We start from the raw sequence: 18354 nt of genomic DNA on the forward strand, positions 1-18354 counted from the left end.
CCTCCTCCAGGGCTGAGCGTGGGCTCTTGTCTAACATTTACAAATGAGTTGTCCAAGGAGACACACATGCTGATGAAGCGAGAGACTTTATTGGGAAAGGTGGAGAGCAGGAGGATGAGGGAGCCCAGAACTGCTCTGCCACGTGGCTGGCAGCCCCAGGTTTTCCCGGGATGGGGTTGGTTTCCTGGTTGTCTCTGGCCCCTCATTCTGACTCAGCGTCCTTCCTGGTGGTACATGCATCGAGAAGGATGGATTCCGACAAGGATTCTGGGAGGCTGGTAGGACATACGGACTGGTATCTCCTGTCTCCCTTTGACCTTTCCTGCATTCTTCCAGTTGGTGGTAGCTTCTTAGTTCCTTGTTCCTTACCAGGACCTCCTGTTGTTAAGATAACTCATGCAAGTGGCTACTGTCTTCCCTGGCCAGGGCGGGCAGTTTCGTTCAGTCATTTGGTCCCATAACAGCCCCAGCCTGCGCCCCACCTTTTGAGCCAAGTGTCCAGCATCGTGGGGCACCGGAGGGAATTTCAGGGGTTTCCTAGTGGTGACCTGGGCTGGCCAGTGTCTTTGCAGGCTCTGGATTCTCCTCTGTTTGTTTCTTAGTAGCTAATCCCCGAAGTCCTAAGTCCCAAGAGGCTTGAGTCAAAAACAAAACAGGTGTCCTAGGCTTCTGAGAAGTCTGTGCATGGTCTTAGCCTTTTCCTGGGTGCCTGAGATGGAGCTCCAGGTACCCAAGGTCAGCACGGGCTCCCTGAGAGCCGCCCCCGCCCTAGGACAGACATGGCAGCATCTGAGATGGAAACAGGAGCTCAGGAGAACTTTGAGGCCCTGGCTCTGCACTCTTCGGCTGCCTCCTGGCCGCGTAACAAGGTCTGCAGGAGCCAGGCCGGCCTCACTCAGAAAAGCTCGCCTCCTCCTCCCACTCACAGTAAGATGTTTCAAACTCTCAGACTTGCCTTCCTTCCTTCCTTGAACACTCACATCAGAAAAGGCTAGGGTTTACTGCCTGGAATTCAGGTGGTTTTGACTTTTTTTTAAAGATACAGCACATAAAAATCAGCCGCTTTGGGCTCTCTCTGGCAGGTGACGGCCCATGCAGAACTTTTCCTATTGATGCTGGGCCAGATTACACCAAGTCTCTGACCTGGGAGGTGGCGGTGGGGGGAGCTTCCGCCTGTGATTTACAGAAGTGGACACAGGGCGGCAGGATGGCCCCATGGGGGTCAGGGCCCCCTCGGCTCCCCACCCTTGGGGACTGTCCAGCTCTGGCATCCCTAACGCCCTTCCCTGGGACCCCCAGCCCCAGGAAATGACAGCAGCCGGGCTGGGAAGAGCTGCACGACCTCCTGGAGAGAGGGCAGAGGGGAACGGGTCCCCCACCTCTGGCCCCCGCTCTCATTACGCAGTGGCCTCTTGCATGTCCATTACCATGAGAGCGCCTGGGCTTCCTCTTAGATACCAGGAAGATGTGCAAGGCCCGAGGAGACCCAGGACATCGGGGATGTGTGGCCAAGGCATCACGGTCCTGGCTTGATCCAGGTGGGGCTGGGCCTTTGGGTGTGAGTGGACCCAGGAAGAGCTGCCCAGACTCTGATCTGAGTCAGGGTGGAAGACCAGGTTCCAGGGCCAGCCAGGGCCCTGACCTGAGCAGGAGGCAGTGGAGTGGAGGCTGTGGGTGATCCTTGGGTTCCCGGGGAGGAAGCAGGGAAGGTGCTGGCTTTCTTCCAGGCCCCTTCCAGCCCTGCCGCGTGATCTTTAGCCTCTGACCCCACGGGGATTGTATGTGTCCCCCTCCAAGACTGTTGGCAGGGACTCTGATCTAGGTAGTGCCCACTCGTCCCAGGCACTGCCCATCCACCTCGTCAGTCTCCAGCAGGCTCTGAGGCTGGTGCTGCCCCCACTTCACAGATGTGGAAACAGGCCAAGCCCCTCCCCACAAGTGCTAGGAGGGGACAGAGCGGGACCTCAGGCCAGACCCCTGCCCAGCACCGCGCACGAGCAGCGTCTCCTTCAGATTTCTCCACTTTCGCCCCAGTCCCAGGTGACAGCATCGCAAACGTTCTCCAGAAACTTGAGAGCTTCGAGTTCAGCCCCACCACCACCACCCTACCCAGATGGAGGCGGAGAGCAGGGCCCTGGACCCTGGGCACAGGGAGGGCGGGAGAGCACCCTCTGCTGCCACCTGGGGGGCGGGCGGGGCTGCCATCCCCCCCAATCCCCATCGCTCCCCGTGGCTGAAGGCACCCGGCTGAGCAGGGATGAGCATATGAGAGCTGCCTGCCGTGGCCACTCCGCGTTGGCAACTGGGCTCCCTGCTGGGCTTGCTCCTTGCTGCCCCCCAGCCCAAACCAAGTTCCCAGCGCACACCCCAGACCTGTGCATGTGGCGGTGGAAGGGGTGGGGAGTAACGGCCCCTCTGAGGCTGTGACTGTTGACAAGAAAAGAACCCGCTCTGGCCCCAGAGGGCCTGGCGGAAATGCAGATTTCAGGACCAGGGGGCCAGTGGGGTCAGAGCCCCCTGGTGGGCACAGGGACATCTGAGGAGCGCCCTCTGAGCAGATCCCCGAGCATCTGAGGGACTCCCTTTGTGGGGGCACCTTAAGGGGGATTTCAGTCATGGGTTCCAGACACACCAGAGAGCTCTGAGACACGGCTCTGAGCCTGGTTTTCAAGGCTGTGGAGATAGCAGGACAGCCCCCCACTACTGCACGTTTGGGGGGGATGGAGCCACACATGATGGGAGTGAGGAGTGCCCCCCGACATGTCCCACACCATCTGAGTGCAGGCGGGCCCTGCCCTAGGCACCTTCCTGACCCCAGCCTTCAAGTCCCTGCCCACTGCTGGCTGCACCCTGAGAAACAGACCCTGGGAACCAGAGTGTGGATGCAATGCCACAGAGCATGTGGGCCTCCTGGTGGGTGGGGGCCTCTCAGCACCGCAGGCGCAGTCACCCTGAAGCCCACGGAGGGGGAGTGTGCCCGAGAACCACCCAGCGGCCGCTGGGGGGAATCAGGAAAGCACCAAGTTTATCTGAAGCCTTGGCACTGCTGAGGGCCCAGGCCCTCAGGACCCTTAGGCCCTTCAGGTCTGCGACTGGGCGCGCTCAGTCGGGTCCAACTCTGTATGCCCCCGTGGACTGTAGCTCCCCAGGCTCTTCTGTCCATGGGATTCTCCAGGCAAGAGCACTGGAGTGGGTTCCCATGCCCTCCTCTGGGGCATCTTCCCAAACCAGGGATCGAACCCACGTCGCTTGTGTCTGCTGCACTGGGAGGAGGGTTCTTTACCTAAAGGGCCGAATTCAATTCCTGCTTCTTCCTCACAGTGGAACCTCAGGCAAGAAAGCCAGCCTCCCTGAGCCTGGCTCTGCTCCTCTAGGAGATGGGGTGCTGTAGTGCCTGCCCACAGGGCTGCCTGGGACCTTGAATGACGTGGGACCTGCGGGGCCCAAGCCACCAAGCCTGGGACACAGTCAGTTGACTGGGACTTCTGTCTCTGCCACCCCAGCTGAGCTCTGTAGGAGAGCTGAGGCCAACGCAGGCCTGCGTGTGCTGCAGCAGTCTGGCTGTAAAGGGACAGGCACTGTCTTTCATGTCCTTTGAGCATGGTAAGGGCCAGAGGGGGGCCCAGGGCTGGTGGGCAGCAGACGGAGCCACAGCAGCCACCATGCAACTCGAGGCTCAGTCCTGCCAGAATGGTTTCCTCTGAGATGCCTTTTCCGGAATTCTGAGAAGGCAGCAGGGCAGGGCAGCTCACCTGCTTCAGAATTACTGAGGCTACCGGAGTGAACATCGCGCAGACCAGAGGTGGAGGGTTGGGGGCTGCATCAGCCAGTTCCTCTGACCTGTGTTCTTCCACGTGGCTTGTTCTGCACAACCCCCTCCACACCCAGCCCTCCGCCTTGAGAGTCTCCTTTACCGTCTCCCACGCAGGCCCTGGTAGCATCGGCAGCCCACAGGGAGGTTGGGCCCTTGGGCCTCTTCCACAGGTTGGAGAATCATGAAGATGGCAGGCCCAGAGAATCTTCTCGCCACCTTTTTTTTTTTAACTGATGACTGTCTTGGGTCTTCCTTGTTTGCACTGGCTTCTATAGTTGCGGAGAGCAGGGGCTACTCTCTTGATGGCGGTACACGGGCTTCGCATTGCAGTGGCTCCTCTTATTGCAGAGCACAGGCCTGGAGCACGCAGGCTCAGTAGATGGGGTGCACACTCTTAGTTGCATGTGGAATCTTCCTGGACCAGGGATCAAACCCGTGTCCCTGCGCTGGCAGAAGGATTCTTATCCACTGCACCACCAGGGACATCCCTTCTAGACGCCTTTTAAAGGAGCCCTGGGCCAGGAACATGTCTTTCAGAGAGGGCAGCCACACGGGGGTCTCCCTGGCTGGCAGCTGTTCACGGCCCTTACCACCTATCATTTACCAGGTCCGCTTCTTTTGGTCGGCACGCTTCTTCAACTTAAAATGGGAAATCTGTAGCTCTCCTGTCAAATCTATTTTATTTTTCCCAATACATATTTAAGTAAATATGTAACTTCTCAAGTTGAAAGAAGACTGCTCACCCAGATACCACCTGAAATGGCCTTGTTTACCAGCAGTGTGACAAACACAGGTCACGTTAGAGGAAAAGCCTGGATTTTAGGACGAGGATCTTGTTTCCCAGCTGTGTGACTTAGGCAGGCCACATCTGTTCCAGGAGCATGGTGTCTGCTCCTGCAGAGGTGAGCGAGCGCCTCAAAATAGGTTGTCCAGGTATGGGGCTGGGCGGCAGCCTATACAGTGCTTTTGGAAGCCTGCCCCTGTGGACTTCTGTCCCTGCTTTTAATCCCCGCTTGATTGTATAGGTAAAAAGCCAGTTGTTCAGTGGTTCAGTCATGTCCAACTCTTTGTGACCCCATAGACTGCAGCATGCCAGGCTTCATCTCCTGGAGTTTGTTCAGACTCATGTCCGTCAAGTCAGTGATGCCATCCAACCATCTCATCCTCTGTCGCCCCCTTCTCTTCCTCAGTTCAATCTTTCCTAGGATCAGGGTCTTTTCCAATGAGTCGGGTCTTCACATCAGGTAGCCAGTATAAGACAGTAAATAGACTTTTCCAAGGTTAAGAGCCAGATTGGCGGCCCAGGCAGGTGTGGCTGGAGCCAGAGCCCCCCTTCTCCTCTGCTGACTGGGCTGCCAAGCCAAATGCTGGGCCTCCTAGCTGGTCTGCTGGCCCCATAGCCCCTGGAAGTCAATGTAGAGGCTTCCCTCCTGCTGCCACGTGTAGTCTCCACGAGCTCTACAGAAGAACCCAGGAGGCTGGGTGGGAAAGGGCAGCGTCCGTGTGTGGGGGGTGCAAGATTCAGGTGTGTTAAAGTCACAGTTCTCAGGCATGAGGTGGAGCGGTGGTAAAGACTCCGCCTGCCAATGTCAGAGCTGCAGGTTCAATCCCTGGGTGGGGAAGATCCCCTGGAGGAGGAGACGACAACCCACTCCAGTCTTCTTGCTGGAAAATTCCATGGACGAGGGGCCTGGCGGGCTACCGTCCATGGCATTGCAAAGAGTCAGGTACAGCTTAGTGACAACAATAAAATTGTCACTAAGGTCTCAGAGCTTGTGAGTGACCTTGGGGGAAAAAAGCATGAACTGGAGCACGTCCAAGGTTATCACTCTTAGTTGCTTCCCAGAGCAGGATAATGGTGTGCGGAGCTACAGAACTGAGGGGGAAGCTGCCCTTAGTCTGTGGAGGAAGCTGGGGAACCAGGGCTAGTAGAATAATCACAGTGGCCAACATTCATTGAGTCTCTGCTCTGTGCACCATGCAGGGCTAAGTCCTTTAGCACTTGAGCAACCTTATAGGGTAGATACTGTTATTACCCCACATTCTAGATAGATATAATGAGGCAGGCAGCCTTCCCAAGTGGCTCAGTGGGGAAGATCTCCTGGAGAAGAGAATGGCTACCGATCCAGTATTCTTGCTGAGGAAATCCCATGGACAGAAGAGCCTGGTGGGCTGTAGGGTTCTTGGGGTGGCAAAAAGTCAGACAGGACTGAGCACCCACTGAGGCACAGAGAAGCTAAGTGATTCGTGCAAGGTTACACAGCGGCAGAGATCAGAACACATACTGAATAGTGGGGCTTCATTCCCTGCCAGGTTGCTGTTGGTGTGAATGTGTCAAAGGCACAGGGTGGGCGGAAAGATGGGGGGCTGGGCTGGAATAGGGAAAACAGGGGCATGCTCCCCCAACCCTTTAAGCCTGCGGAGGGCTGGCCACCCAGGGTCGCTAAGGAAGGTAGGCAGGGCCGATCTTGCACTGAACCACCTACCACCTGCGGGACCTGGGAAGAGGCCGCCTTCCTCCCTTGCACGTGCCTGCCGCCCTGGCCTGTTGCGGGGGTTCCGGAGGCCCGGGCTCACCATTTCCAACCTGAAGACAACCCCCTCTTCCCGTCCCTGCAGCCTCCTCCTCGTGCAAAATCCTCAAGTGCAACTCTGAGTTCTGGAGCGCCACGGCGGGCAGCCACGCGCCGGCCGCAGACGACGCCCCCGAGTTCTGCGCGGCACTGCGCACCTACGCCCTGTGCACGCGGCGGACCGCGCGCACCTGCCGGGGGGACCTGGCCTACCACTCGGCGGTCCATGGCATCGAGGACCTCATGAGCCAGCACAACTGCTCCAAGGATGGCCCCACGTCGCAGCCACACCTGCGCACGCTGCCGCCGCCCGGGGACAGCCAGGAGCGCTCGGACAGCCCGGAGATCTGCCACTACGAGAAAAGCTTCCACAACCGCGCGGCTGCTCCCAACTACACGCACTGCGGCCTCTTCGGGGACCCGCACCTCCGGACTTTCACAGACCGTTTCCAGACCTGCAAGGTGCAGGGCGCCTGGCCGCTCATCGACAATAATTACCTGAATGTGCAGGTCACCAACACACCGGTGCTGCCCGGCTCAGCGGCCACTGCCACCAGCAAGGTATGGGGGAAGCTGGGGGGCCGGGGCGTGGTGGGGGGGGGGGGGGGGGCGGGGTGTCACAGCACCAGGTCCTAGGATCAGGAGGGCCCAGATTTTCCCCCACCAGACCCTGACGCCTCCTGCACCCAACATTTTCTTATTGTCAGTCAATGAGCTGAATATTTAGGCAGGAATTTTCTGGTAGCTCAGCTGGTAAAGAATCTGCCTACAATGCAGGAGACCCGAGTTTGATTCCTGGGTGATCCCCTGGAGAAGGGATAAGCTACCCATTCCAGTATTCTTGGCCTTCCCTGGTGGCTCAGACAGTAAAGAATCTGCCTGGAATGCTGGAGACCTTTCCTTCGATCCCTGGGTTGGGAAGATCCCCTGGAGGAGGGCATGGCAACCCACTCCAGTATTCTTGCTTGGAAAATCACATGGACAGAGGAGCCTGGCGAGCTACGGTCCATGGGGTCACAAAGAGTCAGACACAACTGAGCAGCTAAGCACAGCACAGCACAGCACAGCAAACCACCCTGGAGGGCTTCCCTGGTGGCCCAGTGGTCAAGAATCCACCAGCCAATGCAGGAGACATGGGATCGATCCCTGGGTTGGGCAGATACCCTGGAGAAGGAAATGGCTACCCACTCCAGTATTCTTGCCTGGAGAATTTCATGGACAGAGGAGCCTGGCGAGTTACAGTTCATGGAGTCACAAAGAGTCAGAAACAGTTTAGTGGCTAAACAACAAAACACCCTGGAACCACCTTTGCCCTTTGCCTAGAGTGGGATGTTTCTTTAACTGCCAGCCACCATCCACTAGGGGGGTCTTTGAAAGCAACACTCTAGGGTCACAAGCTAGCACATAGGCATAGAGTTGTTGGGGGAGGGGGGTGGGTGGGCAGAGTAGAACAAGATAGCAAAACCTAGCCTGCCTTATGGAGAAGGGAATGGCAACCCATTCCAGTGTTCTTGCCTGGAGAATCCCAGGGACTGGGGAGCCTGGTGGGCTGCATAGTCCAGTCTATGGGGTCGCATAGAGTCGGACACGACTGAAGCGACTTGGCAGCAGCAGCCTGCCTTAAAGGCAGTTTGTGAATGCTTTGTCAGTGGGAGAGTAAACATTTAGGAAATTTAGCTTCTGTTGTTCATGTGCATGCACATTGGGTATAGATGTAAGATGGATTTTTTCCCTGCGGTTAATAATCCGGAAAATTTAGAAACACTCCCAGAGCATTCAGTTTCAAACTTTTGGAGTATTCTTCTCTTGCCTCAAACTGTATTTTGGTAGAAGCCCAGTGTCAAATCCTGATAAAGAGGAGCCTCTATGCAGGTATGTTTCTGCCGTCGTCATCACTGCACTTTCTGTCCAATAGGGGTCAAACCCCACCCCAGACAAGTGGGCCTGACAGCCTCCTGGAGGTGACGGCCCTACCCAGGGATTCCCATTGCGGCTGCACGTTTACAAACTAAGCAGACTTTAGAGGATAGTGGTTCTGGAGCCCCCAAGCCAGTCTGACACCAGATATTTGGGTGGGGATCAGATGTGTTGTTTAAAGCTCCCAGTGATTCTGGGGCATGAAGGGCATTAAAGATGCTGGCTGGAGGACGGGGCTGCAGCGTGCTGCCGGGGGCATCGGGAAGAGGGAACAAGTGAGGATTAGGCATCAGCCCACTGGGCACCCCAGGGGCCACCCAGGCAGCCTCCCCAGACGGGGGACCTCCATTTGACACATCCGGAACTGAGGCTTCAAGAGGGAAAGCGTCCTCCCCACCCAAGTGCGTTCGGCTGGAAACCGCGCTAGGATTTCACCCGGGCCAGGGGACTCCAGAGCCCCGCAGGTTCTCGCTGTCAGGAGAGGCGGTTCCCACCTGGAAGCCCCCGAGGCCGCCAAAAGCCAGTCGTCTTCTGATCCAGGGAGGCTTCAGTGTTTGGGTGGCAAGACCCGAGTGCTGCTCTCAGAGCCCCACCCAGAGGCAGCCCCAATGTGGCCGGGGCCCAGGCCATGGGACATTCCAGTCCCCTCCAGACTCTCCCCCCGTTTGCAGGGAGGGTCTCCCATGATCTCACACTCAGACTTAGCCAGAGGACATGGTCTCAAGTCCAGGAGGCCCAGGGTGATCGGAGCCCAGGCGACACGGACACCTCTGCCTCCCCAGGGCATGGCCCTCAGAGTCCCCAGGGCTTCCGATCTGGCAGTGGGTCTGTTTTGCCAAGAAGAGCACGTTGCAGGGCAGTGTGTGGAGCAGCGCCAGGCTGGCCCACAAGGGTGTTTCTGTTTCTTCTCATCCCTCCACACCCCGGGGTAGGACACCAAGGTGACCTGGCCGCCAGGAAAATTCCTGCCACCTCCCTCTGCGCCGGTGGCCCCCGCCTGCCCACAGAGATCTCTCTCGGGACCAGCTGCTGGGTAGAAAACAAGCAGGCCACGGCCCCCGTGGGTGCTCTTACAAGCCTCTGGACCCGGGGCCATGAAGCCTGGTGGGTGGCCTCACCTCTTCCCCACGCCCAGCCCTCTGCAGACCAAGGGGGGCCCCGAGGCAAGGTCCCGGCTGCGCTCTCTGCGGCCCCTTCCCCTACCCGCCTTTCTCCCAGGAGCCAAGATAAATGAGTGTTGGGAGCCTGAGGCTGTGGCTTCTAAATCCAGCAGCAAACATGCCGTGGAGGGGGACCCCACCTCCCCGTCCCGTCCTGGCAGGGAGCAGAGGGAGGCTCCCGAGGGTGTGAGAGGGCTCTGGGCCTCGGGGGACCTGACCCAGCGTGGCGTGGGGATCACAGGTGATAACAGACCTGGGCGGGGTTGTGCTCAGTGACCAGCAAGGCGGGGCTGCTGGCACCTTAGACTGGGGGGGATGAGGTAGAGAAAGAGGCTTTAGATCACGTATCAGGGAGTCCTACAGGCCAGGGCGAGGTGCCTGGCTGTAGAACGCCTCAATGCCACCCTGGGCTCTCTGTGGACACTCGGTGGGACCTTTAGCTCAGCGGCGGTTCATTCCTTTATTCATTCCTTCTTGCGTTCCATTCATTCATTCATCTGGCCCACACGCTTCAGATGCTCGCTCTGTGGCCGGCTTACTGCTGGGCACCGTGGTCGGCAGAGCTGCCTAAGCAGACTCGGGAGCACCTCCCTTCCTCTTGCAGCGTGGAGCCTCCAGATGGGCCTGGCACTCTGCCGCAGAGCCCCCTAATGAAGGCAGCCCCTTTCTGCCATGACCCAGGGTCACCTCCGTCTTCCTGGTGGGAGAAGCACTTGAGCAGCACCCTCTCTGATCTCCCTGTCAGCCAGAAGGCAGCGCGAGCGCTGCTGGAGGCTGAACGGCCACAGGCTCCCAGTCTGTGGCCAAGCCCCTCCCGGGCCGCAGGGCCAGGTGTGCCCAGGCGAGAGACACCAGTGGCTGCTTTCCAGCGCTCTCGGCCTGCCTCGGCCTGTTCTCCTGTGGGCCTTCAGTCCTCAGGTGTGTTTGTTTCTCCGCCGATTCAGAAAACATCGGCCAGACAGCTCTTTTGTGCCAGCCTCTGTGTTCTGCGACGCCTCGCGCCCAGCAGCCCCTGGGTTAATGGTGGACGGCGAGATCAGCCCTGAGGGTGCTCGAGACGGGGGGCTGGGGCAGCGGGATGCTGAGGGTCTCGGGGTCGGGGCGTCAGGTGGCTCCACCCGGAGCCCTGGGGAAGGCCTCCTGCCTGTCCTGGCCCTGAGCTTACCCCCGAAGCAGGCGGAGTACGGGCTTATCCCCAAGGTAGTGGAGCCCCGGCATCACGATCCCCAATTCCCAGGTGGTGCTAGTGGTAAGGTATCCGCCTGCCCAAGCAGGAGTCATAGGAGACGTGGGTTCGATCCCTGGGTCAGGAAGACCCACTCCAGTGTTCTTGCCTGGAAAATCCCCATGGACAGAGGAGCCTGGAAGGCCACAGCCCGTGGGGTCTCGTGGAGTTGGACACAACTGAAGTGCCCTAGCACGCACGCACTCCCCAGCCACGGTACCTCACCCAGGAGCTGCTCAGCCCTGCTCGGCCCGCCCCTGCCCCGTTCTCGTGGAGAGTCCGGATCTTGAGTTTTCCAGCCCAGGCTGACAGTTCAGCTTCCTATTCCCTTGGGGCCTGCCTCCCGTTCCTGCCCACCCGCCTGCGCTGCTTTTTTCTTTCCTGCCGTGCTGGGGGCACCCCACTTTGAGCCTCAGGGAGGAGAGGAACTCGGGTCTCCGTGCCCCCGCCCCGTGCAGGCTCCCCGGAGCACCCGCATTCCCAGCATCTGTCACCCGCTTGGCCCGTGACATCACGCCCCGCCCCCGCAGTGTGGGCCCGTGAGGACCGGGGTCGTGGACTGCCTCCTCCCGCGTGTGGACACAGCCCCCAGCCCCAGGTCTAGCCCCACAGGTCGCTTGATGACACGGGGCTCCGCCCGCCGCCCGGTGGTGGGGGGGCGCGGGCCCCCAGGGAGCGGGGCGTGCGCTGTGGGAGCGGCAGCCGCGCCCGTGGCCGTGTTGGCAGCCGGCCGCCCCGCTTTCGACAGGCCCCCTTCATGCTGTTACTTGTGGTTGAGTCCCAGGCCCCGGTGCCAAGAGGAGGCGAGCAGCCTGTCAGCCTTCCAGCAGACTGTCTCCGCGAGCGACCGTGGGGAGAGTGAAACCAGCCTTTCCTGTTCCAGGGAGGCCGATGGCAGCGGGAAGGCTGGCCCGCTCCCGCCCGCGGCCTCCGTGTGTCTGTGTGGCCCTGCGCACCGCACCGGGAATGGACCCCCGGGCCCCGCGGCCCACGCCCCCTCCCACCCCCGGGGCAGGACCACCCACTGCCCAGACCACCCTGGCTGCTCCCCTCCACCGCCCCCCGCAGGCAGGCGGCCTCCGCATGGGGTGAAAGCCTTGGATGGAGGTGAGGCAGCCAGAGGTGGGTCCCCGTGCAGGTCTGGGTGGTGGGGGAGTGGCCGCGCCGTGGGCTTGCCCGAGGCGCAGGGCCTGGGCACAGTGGTGGGGCTGCAGCCCTCCTGGACATCCCTAAGTGAACCAGAGGACCGCCTCCCCAGACCAGCTATGACCTCCCGGGGGAGATGAGGAGACGGAACCCCCGGGCCCAGGGAGCTAGGCACGCGGGCCCCCCACCCCCACCGCCTGATGTCGCCCTCTGTGGCTCGGGCAGCGCCTCCAGCCTCAGCTTCCGAGCACCAGCCCCTGCTTGCGTCCTGTGAGGACCACACGGTGCGCCCCCTTCACACGGTGCTTCCAGTTCCCACCCTCCTCGTCATCCGCCGGCCCCGCAGCCCCAGCGCCTCCGCCCCTAGATGGCTAGGGCCCATGAAAAGGCTTGCCTTCCTTTTAGAGCCCGAAGGAGAAAACCAGTGTGAGCCAGCCTGGACTATATTAGTCTTTACAGCCATGCAGTCACAAGAGGCGGTTTTTTAATGTTTCTTTTTTTATATTCATTTATTGGTTTGGCTGCACTGGATCTTTGTCTTTGCACGTGGGATATTTGATCTTTGTTGCCGCATGGGGGATCTCATTCCCTGACCAGGAATCGAATCTGGGCCCCCTCTGCGTTGGGAGTGTGAAGTGATAGCCACTGGGCCACCAGGGAAGTCCCTAATTTTTACCATTTCTGATGGAGGCAGGGATGCAGGAAGGCCCAGGGGCCTGGAGTTCCCCCAAAGTCATACTGTAGTCAGCCTCTCTCAGACATCCTCACATTTCTCAGGAACAGGGTGAGAAGGGCCGGGGTCTTGTCTGTGTTCCCCCCGAGGGCCCTCATCCGCCGCTGGTCACCCCTGGGCTTTACACTACGTGAGGGGACCTGCAGAACAGTGGCAAAACGCAGCCGGGGACGCCTCCGTGGGCTCTCGCTCTTTCTGCCCTGTTGGTTTGCTCAGCCCAGAACCTTCTGTAGCTGCTAGTCTTCCCCCTCCAGTCCTTGGGGCTCTCAGCCCCTGCTCCCAAGGCCCCCAGCTGGGGCCAGCTCCCCTCGGGCTCCAGGCTGTGCCCCTGGCCCCCCCCAGAACTGCAGGCAGACGGGCCCCAGCCTGTGCCCACCACACACCTGCGGTCCTGGCTGCCCCTCCCCGACCCTCCTGCCCTCGCTGCCCCGTTGCCGCCGCTCTGGGTTTTCTCTTTGGTGTCCAGCAGGTCTGGGCCCTTGCTCCGTTGCACGCTCACCCTTAGGCCAGACACTCCTCTGGTGCGTTGCTACATTGCCCTGGGCAGGGAGAGGGGTACAGACCACCATCATGGCCTTCAGCCACCACGCCGCCCCCGGGGCCCAGGCAGAGAATTCCGCCAAGGCCAACCTCATGCAGCGTCAGCAGTGCCCTGCCCTTTGCCGAAGCCCCTTGGGCCTGCAGACATCACGAGGAGGCAGGGTGCCCCAGCTGGTGAGGCTCTTCTTCTCCAGGCTTAGTGGGGGTGACAGGGCAAGGCCTGAGAATGAGGGCCCAGGGGCCCTGCAGAGGTTGGGGGTGGGCTTTTAGCCAGGGACCCACAAGGCCTGGGCACCGTCTTACCCCCATCACCCCTCCTCCCTGCCTGGCTTCAGGCTGCGAGTCCAGGTTCCAGCTGCCCTTGGTCCAGGTGGTGCCATGGCTGTCAAGGCACCCAGAGCCACCAGTGGTAAAACAGCATGCCCCTGGCAACAGGAACAGGCATGGGGGGCTTCCAGCTTCACTCATGTCTCTGCCCCCCACAGTCTTCCTAGTTACATCAGGAAGGAAAGCATAGCCACGCGTCTCACCCTTGATGATGGGGAGACAGGTCACTCCGTGGGCTGCTTGTCTCTTGTCCTTCTCCCAGGCCGCCCACACTATGACTGTTTTGGCCAGAAATGTCCGGCGGCTGCAAACCAAGAGCCCAGTCCCAGCTCTGCCTCCTGCTGGCTGTGTGACCTTGGGGCCAGTCACTTTACTTTCTGAACCGAAACGTCCTCATCTGTAAATCGGGGGTATTGTCCCCTCCCCTGCAGCACCATACGGGCGTGTTAGTAATAAATGCAGCGAGTGAGCCTGTGTTTGTGTTCTTAGGAGGAGAGTTCCTGATGGAGCTTCTTGGCCTTCTGCTGCTTCTGCTTCTCCAGCAGCTCAGCGCAGCCCCTGCCCCGGCTGCAGGCTCAGCAGAAATGGGCCTCCCTGCTCCCCTGGCCAGAGCTGCCCTTTCTGCAGGGAGCACCCGTCTCCCTTCTGCTGACCAGCACCTCCCTCCCCCACCGCTTCCTTCTGCTCGCCAAGGCCGGGCTGGGATACCCCTCGGGCCAGCCCCGCCACCGTGGCCTCTGCTGGCCTCTGCCTCGTGGACCTCGCCTGCTTGTTCTTTCTGTGCACAGCAGTCTCCTTTGTTCTAGCTGCTGTGTTGTTCAGCCCGGGGCTCACCGTCCTTTGGTTGTGGACTGTATCAGTTTCCTGTCACTGCTGTGACAAGTACCACAAACTAAGTGATTCAGACAGAAATTGAGCCCCTTATACTCCTGAAGGCGAAAAGTCTGAAACGAGTCTTTAAAAAGCTCAAGATGGGGACTTCTCGGACTCTGTGCTCATAATGCAGAGGGCACAGGTTCGATCCCTGATCAGGGAACTAGATCCCACATGCCAGAACTGAGAGCTGGCTCAGCCTAAATAAATAAATAAAATAGCCTAAATTAAAGAAAAGAAAAAAAGCTCAATGTGTTGGCCAGGCCAGTCCTTCTGGGGGCTCTGGGGAGAGTCCGTTCATTGCTTCTTCCAGGCCTCTGCTGGTTGCCGGCATCCTTCAACTTGGGGCCAGGTCCCTTGAGTCTCTGCCTCCGTAGAAATACTGCCTTCTCTTCTACGGTCAGATTTCCTGCCTCTGTCTTACAAGGACACGTGTGATTACGCTTAGGGTCCATCAGGATCATTTCTCCATCTCAGTGTCCTTAACCTAATCCCACCTGTAAAATCCCATCTGCCATTGCTGTTGTGGTCCAGTCGCCAACTCTTTGCGAACCCATGGACTGCAGCGCACCAGGCCTTCCTGTCCCTTCCTGTCTCCTGGAGTTTGCCCAAGTTCATGTCTGTTGCATCGGTGATGCCATCCAACCATCTCATCCTCTGTCGCCCCCTTCTCCTGCCTTCAGTCTTCCCCAGCATCAGGATCTTTTCCAGTGTGTCAGCTGTTCCCATCACGTGGCCAAAGTATTGGAATTTTAACAGGTTCCAAGGTTTAGGGCATGGTATCTTAGAGGCTGTTATTCAACCTACCATAGTGGATAAAGACCTTTTATTTTTAATTAGCCCTGCTTGTCGTTTTATGATTCTCCTCTGCATATAGTAAATGAGCTGCTTTTCTATTTAGAAAAGTAGTTTCTAAAGTTCCCTTTATAAATAATAAAAAAATTAAGCAAATTGTCTTAAAGAAAAATATTAAATGCATAATAGCACAGGTCTCACCGAACAGGGACCAAAACAGGGAAGGGACAGTCCAGAGCGTCCTGGGGCCTCCGGCCTTCTGTGTGCTCCGTGCAGAGCGTCATGATGAGTCCAGGGCTGGGCCTCGTCCCCCTGCAGTCACCAGCACCATCTCACGCCTCTCTGTCTCTGTACCTTCTGGCCCACAGCTCACCATCATCTTCAAGAACTTCCAGGAGTGTGTGGACCAGAAGGTGTACCAGGCTGAGATGGACGAGCTGCCGGCCGCCTTCGCAGACGGCTCCAAGAACGGTGGGGAGAAGCACGGGGCCAACAGCCTGAAAATCACCGAGAAGGTGTCGGGCCAGCACGTGGAGATCCAGGCCAAGTACATCGGCACCACCATCGTGGTGCGCCAGGTGGGGCGCTACCTGACGTTCGCCGTGCGCATGCCCGAAGAGGTGGTCAACGCCGTGGAGGACCGCGACAGCCAGGGCCTCTACCTCTGCCTGCGGGGCTGCCCCCTCAACCAGCAGATCGACTTCCAGGCCTTCCGAGCCGGCGCAGCCGAGGGCCCTGGTGCCCCCCAGCCGCCGGCCGCCAGCCCTGCGCCCCCAGCCCCGGACACCTTCCCTTACGAGACGGCCGTGGCCAAGTGCAAAGAGAAGCTGCCCGTGGAGGACCTGTACTACCAGGCCTGCGTCTTCGACCTGCTCACCACGGGGGACGTGAACTTCACACTGGCCGCCTACTACGCCCTGGAGGACGTCAAGATGCTTCACTCCAACAAGGACAAGCTGCACCTGTACGCGAGGACTCGGGAGCCGCCAGGCCGGGCGGGGGCCGCCCCTGGGCCACCCCCGGCCCCCTGGCCCCTCCTCGGCACCCTCCTGCTCCTGGCCTTGCTCCCCGCGCTCCTGGGGGCCGCCTAGGACAGACCGCGGGGCGGCCCCTCACTGCACGGGGTCTGGTGGCTTCCTGCTGGCCCCGTGGGCCCCACGGGGGACAGTTACGTCCCCGCCGCCTTGGGCTGCCTGCTGGCGAGGGCTGGGGGCATAGGATGTCCCCTCTCTGCCCCCCCGGGGGACCGGCTACTGGGGGTGGTGGCGATGGGTGCTGTGACGTGTGTCACCTCCAGCTGTGCAGAGAACAAGCTGCCCCCCCCCGCCCCCGTCTCCGCGCGCCCCACCGTGTGAATGTGCAGATCAGAGCCCCAGCCCCCACGCGAAGCCCCCACCCCACGCCAGAGACCCTGGACGGGGCAGCATGTCAAGCTGCTCCCACCCCTGCGATGCACTGAGAGAGGCCCGGCTGACTGCTGCACACGTGCCCCCCGGGGCCGCCTGCGCCCACGCACGCACACACACTACACACTCGCACACACGGAGGCGGGGGCGGGGGCGGGGGCGGGGGCGGGGGCGGGCCCAGGCTGGACCCCCGAGCAGGGCATCCCTTCCTGCTGGGCCTTTAGGACACGCCCCAGGGCGCTGCTTGGCGTCTGTAGAAAACTGGGGGAATCCTTTGGCCAAAACGTTGCACCCTCCCCATGCCTTCCTGCCCGTGGCCTCCCTGTGAGCCCAGCAGAGACCACCAGGCGCCCCCCAACTGGGCACGGGTTCAGGCCCCCGTGACCAGGCCCCCTGCGCTCTGAGCAATGACCTGCTCTGGCCCCTTACTCCCACCACCTGTCCTTCCGTCCCCCTTCCCGTCTACCGTCCTTAGGAAGTCGAACCTTTGTTTTTAAATTGTCTGGTCCTCCCCAGCAGGTGGTAAGATCCAGTGGGCAGGGAATCTGGGGCTGCAGGCTGTGGACCGGGGACCCAGCGGAGAGGGCTAGCTGGCCTGCCCTCATCCTCTGCTTTCTCCTCGCTTGCCCCCACCCCCAGAGCCCTGCTCCCCACCCTGCCCACCCACACATCTGCCTTCCGGGGCGAGGAGCGGGAAGATATCTCAACGCTTAGCATCGGTGGCAGGGTCCCCTCTGGCTCGGACTTCCTCTTAAGCCCCGCGGCCACACGGAGACTTCCCCACTATACGTCAGCCAGGCTGTCCATCCGAGGACCCCAGACCACTCCCGCCTCCGCTGCTGTTTCAGAGACCCCCAGAGGCCGCCGCGGGCTGGGCTCCGCCCCCAAAGGCGTGGCCGTGCCCCCGAGGGCCCCCTTCCGCAAGCCCTGCACCCCCCATCACTGTCCCCCCGCCGGCCGCCTTCTGCTGACCCCGGAGACCTCTCATACACTGGCCCAGGAGGCTGCGGACTGGTCCCCGCCTCCCACTCCAAGAGGTCCCCTCGGAAGCCCTGCCAAGCCGCGGGCTGGGCGGGCGGTCGACGGGAGTGTGGCCTCGGCCCCTCCCTGCTGGTTTTTAGATGGTCCCTATGTTGGAAGTAAAAAGTGAAGCACTTTATTTTGGTTGTTTGATCACGTTCTGCTTGGAAGTGGGGGCCCCTCACTGTGTCCCGCGTCTGCGACCTGTGTGGAGTGTCACCGCCTGTACATACTGTAAATTATTTATTAATGGCTAAATGCAAGTAAAGTTTGGGGGTTTTTTTGTTTTGTTATTTTCTTTTGGACTGTGTGTCAGAGTTTGTTTTCTGAACGGACGTTGGTTCCTTCGGGGATGGTGGGTGTCGGTGGTGGGTAGCATATGGGTGTGTGTGAGAGAGCTGAGTGCCTGCAGAAGAGGAATCAATTAAACAACCAAAGCCCCCTACTTCTCTGAAATTACTTTCCTTGCTATGAGCTGTCTTTGGGGCTTGAGGGGTCCAGGTTCCCTTGCAAAGCTGGCATCATCCCCAAAACAGATGACTATGTGCTGGAGGAACGTGGAGGGCCGTTGGGCTGAGGTAGGGTGGGCTGGCCTGAGATCCAGGAGGAGTCATCTCAGCTTCTTCCATCAGTGTGAGACCCAGGAGCGGGGACTAGCTGCCTCCGGTCCAGAGGTGCCCCCTCACCTGCAGCCCAGGTAATGGCTGACGGCACTGCCAAGGGCCCATCGGTGAGCAGAGGATCAGAGCCTGCCGGGGCCAGCTTCTCTACTGGCTGTGTGCACATTGCATCCAGGGACATCCCTGGGCTTCGCAGTTGGCTCTC

The 18354-nt window shown here is 60.0% G+C and overlaps 1 protein-coding gene across 1 annotated transcript in view; it reads left to right on the forward strand.

Annotated features, from left to right (window-relative positions):
* Nucleotides 1-17827, forward strand: part of RGMA (repulsive guidance molecule BMP co-receptor a) — a 49945-nt gene extending 32118 nt beyond the window's left edge. The window contains exons 3-4 of the mRNA XM_027520995.1: nucleotides 6434-6948; nucleotides 15472-17827. Of these exons, the coding sequence (XP_027376796.1) occupies nucleotides 6434-6948; nucleotides 15472-16194 (1238 nt within the window). The 3' untranslated portion in view covers nucleotides 16195-17827. The remainder of the gene's footprint in view (nucleotides 1-6433; nucleotides 6949-15471) is intronic.
* The last annotated feature ends 527 nt before the right edge of the window (nucleotides 17828-18354 follow it).

This window comes from Bos indicus x Bos taurus, chromosome 21 (assembly GCF_003369695.1).
Source record: "Bos indicus x Bos taurus breed Angus x Brahman F1 hybrid chromosome 21, Bos_hybrid_MaternalHap_v2.0, whole genome shotgun sequence".
Lineage (NCBI taxonomy): Eukaryota > Metazoa > Chordata > Mammalia > Artiodactyla > Bovidae > Bos > Bos indicus x Bos taurus.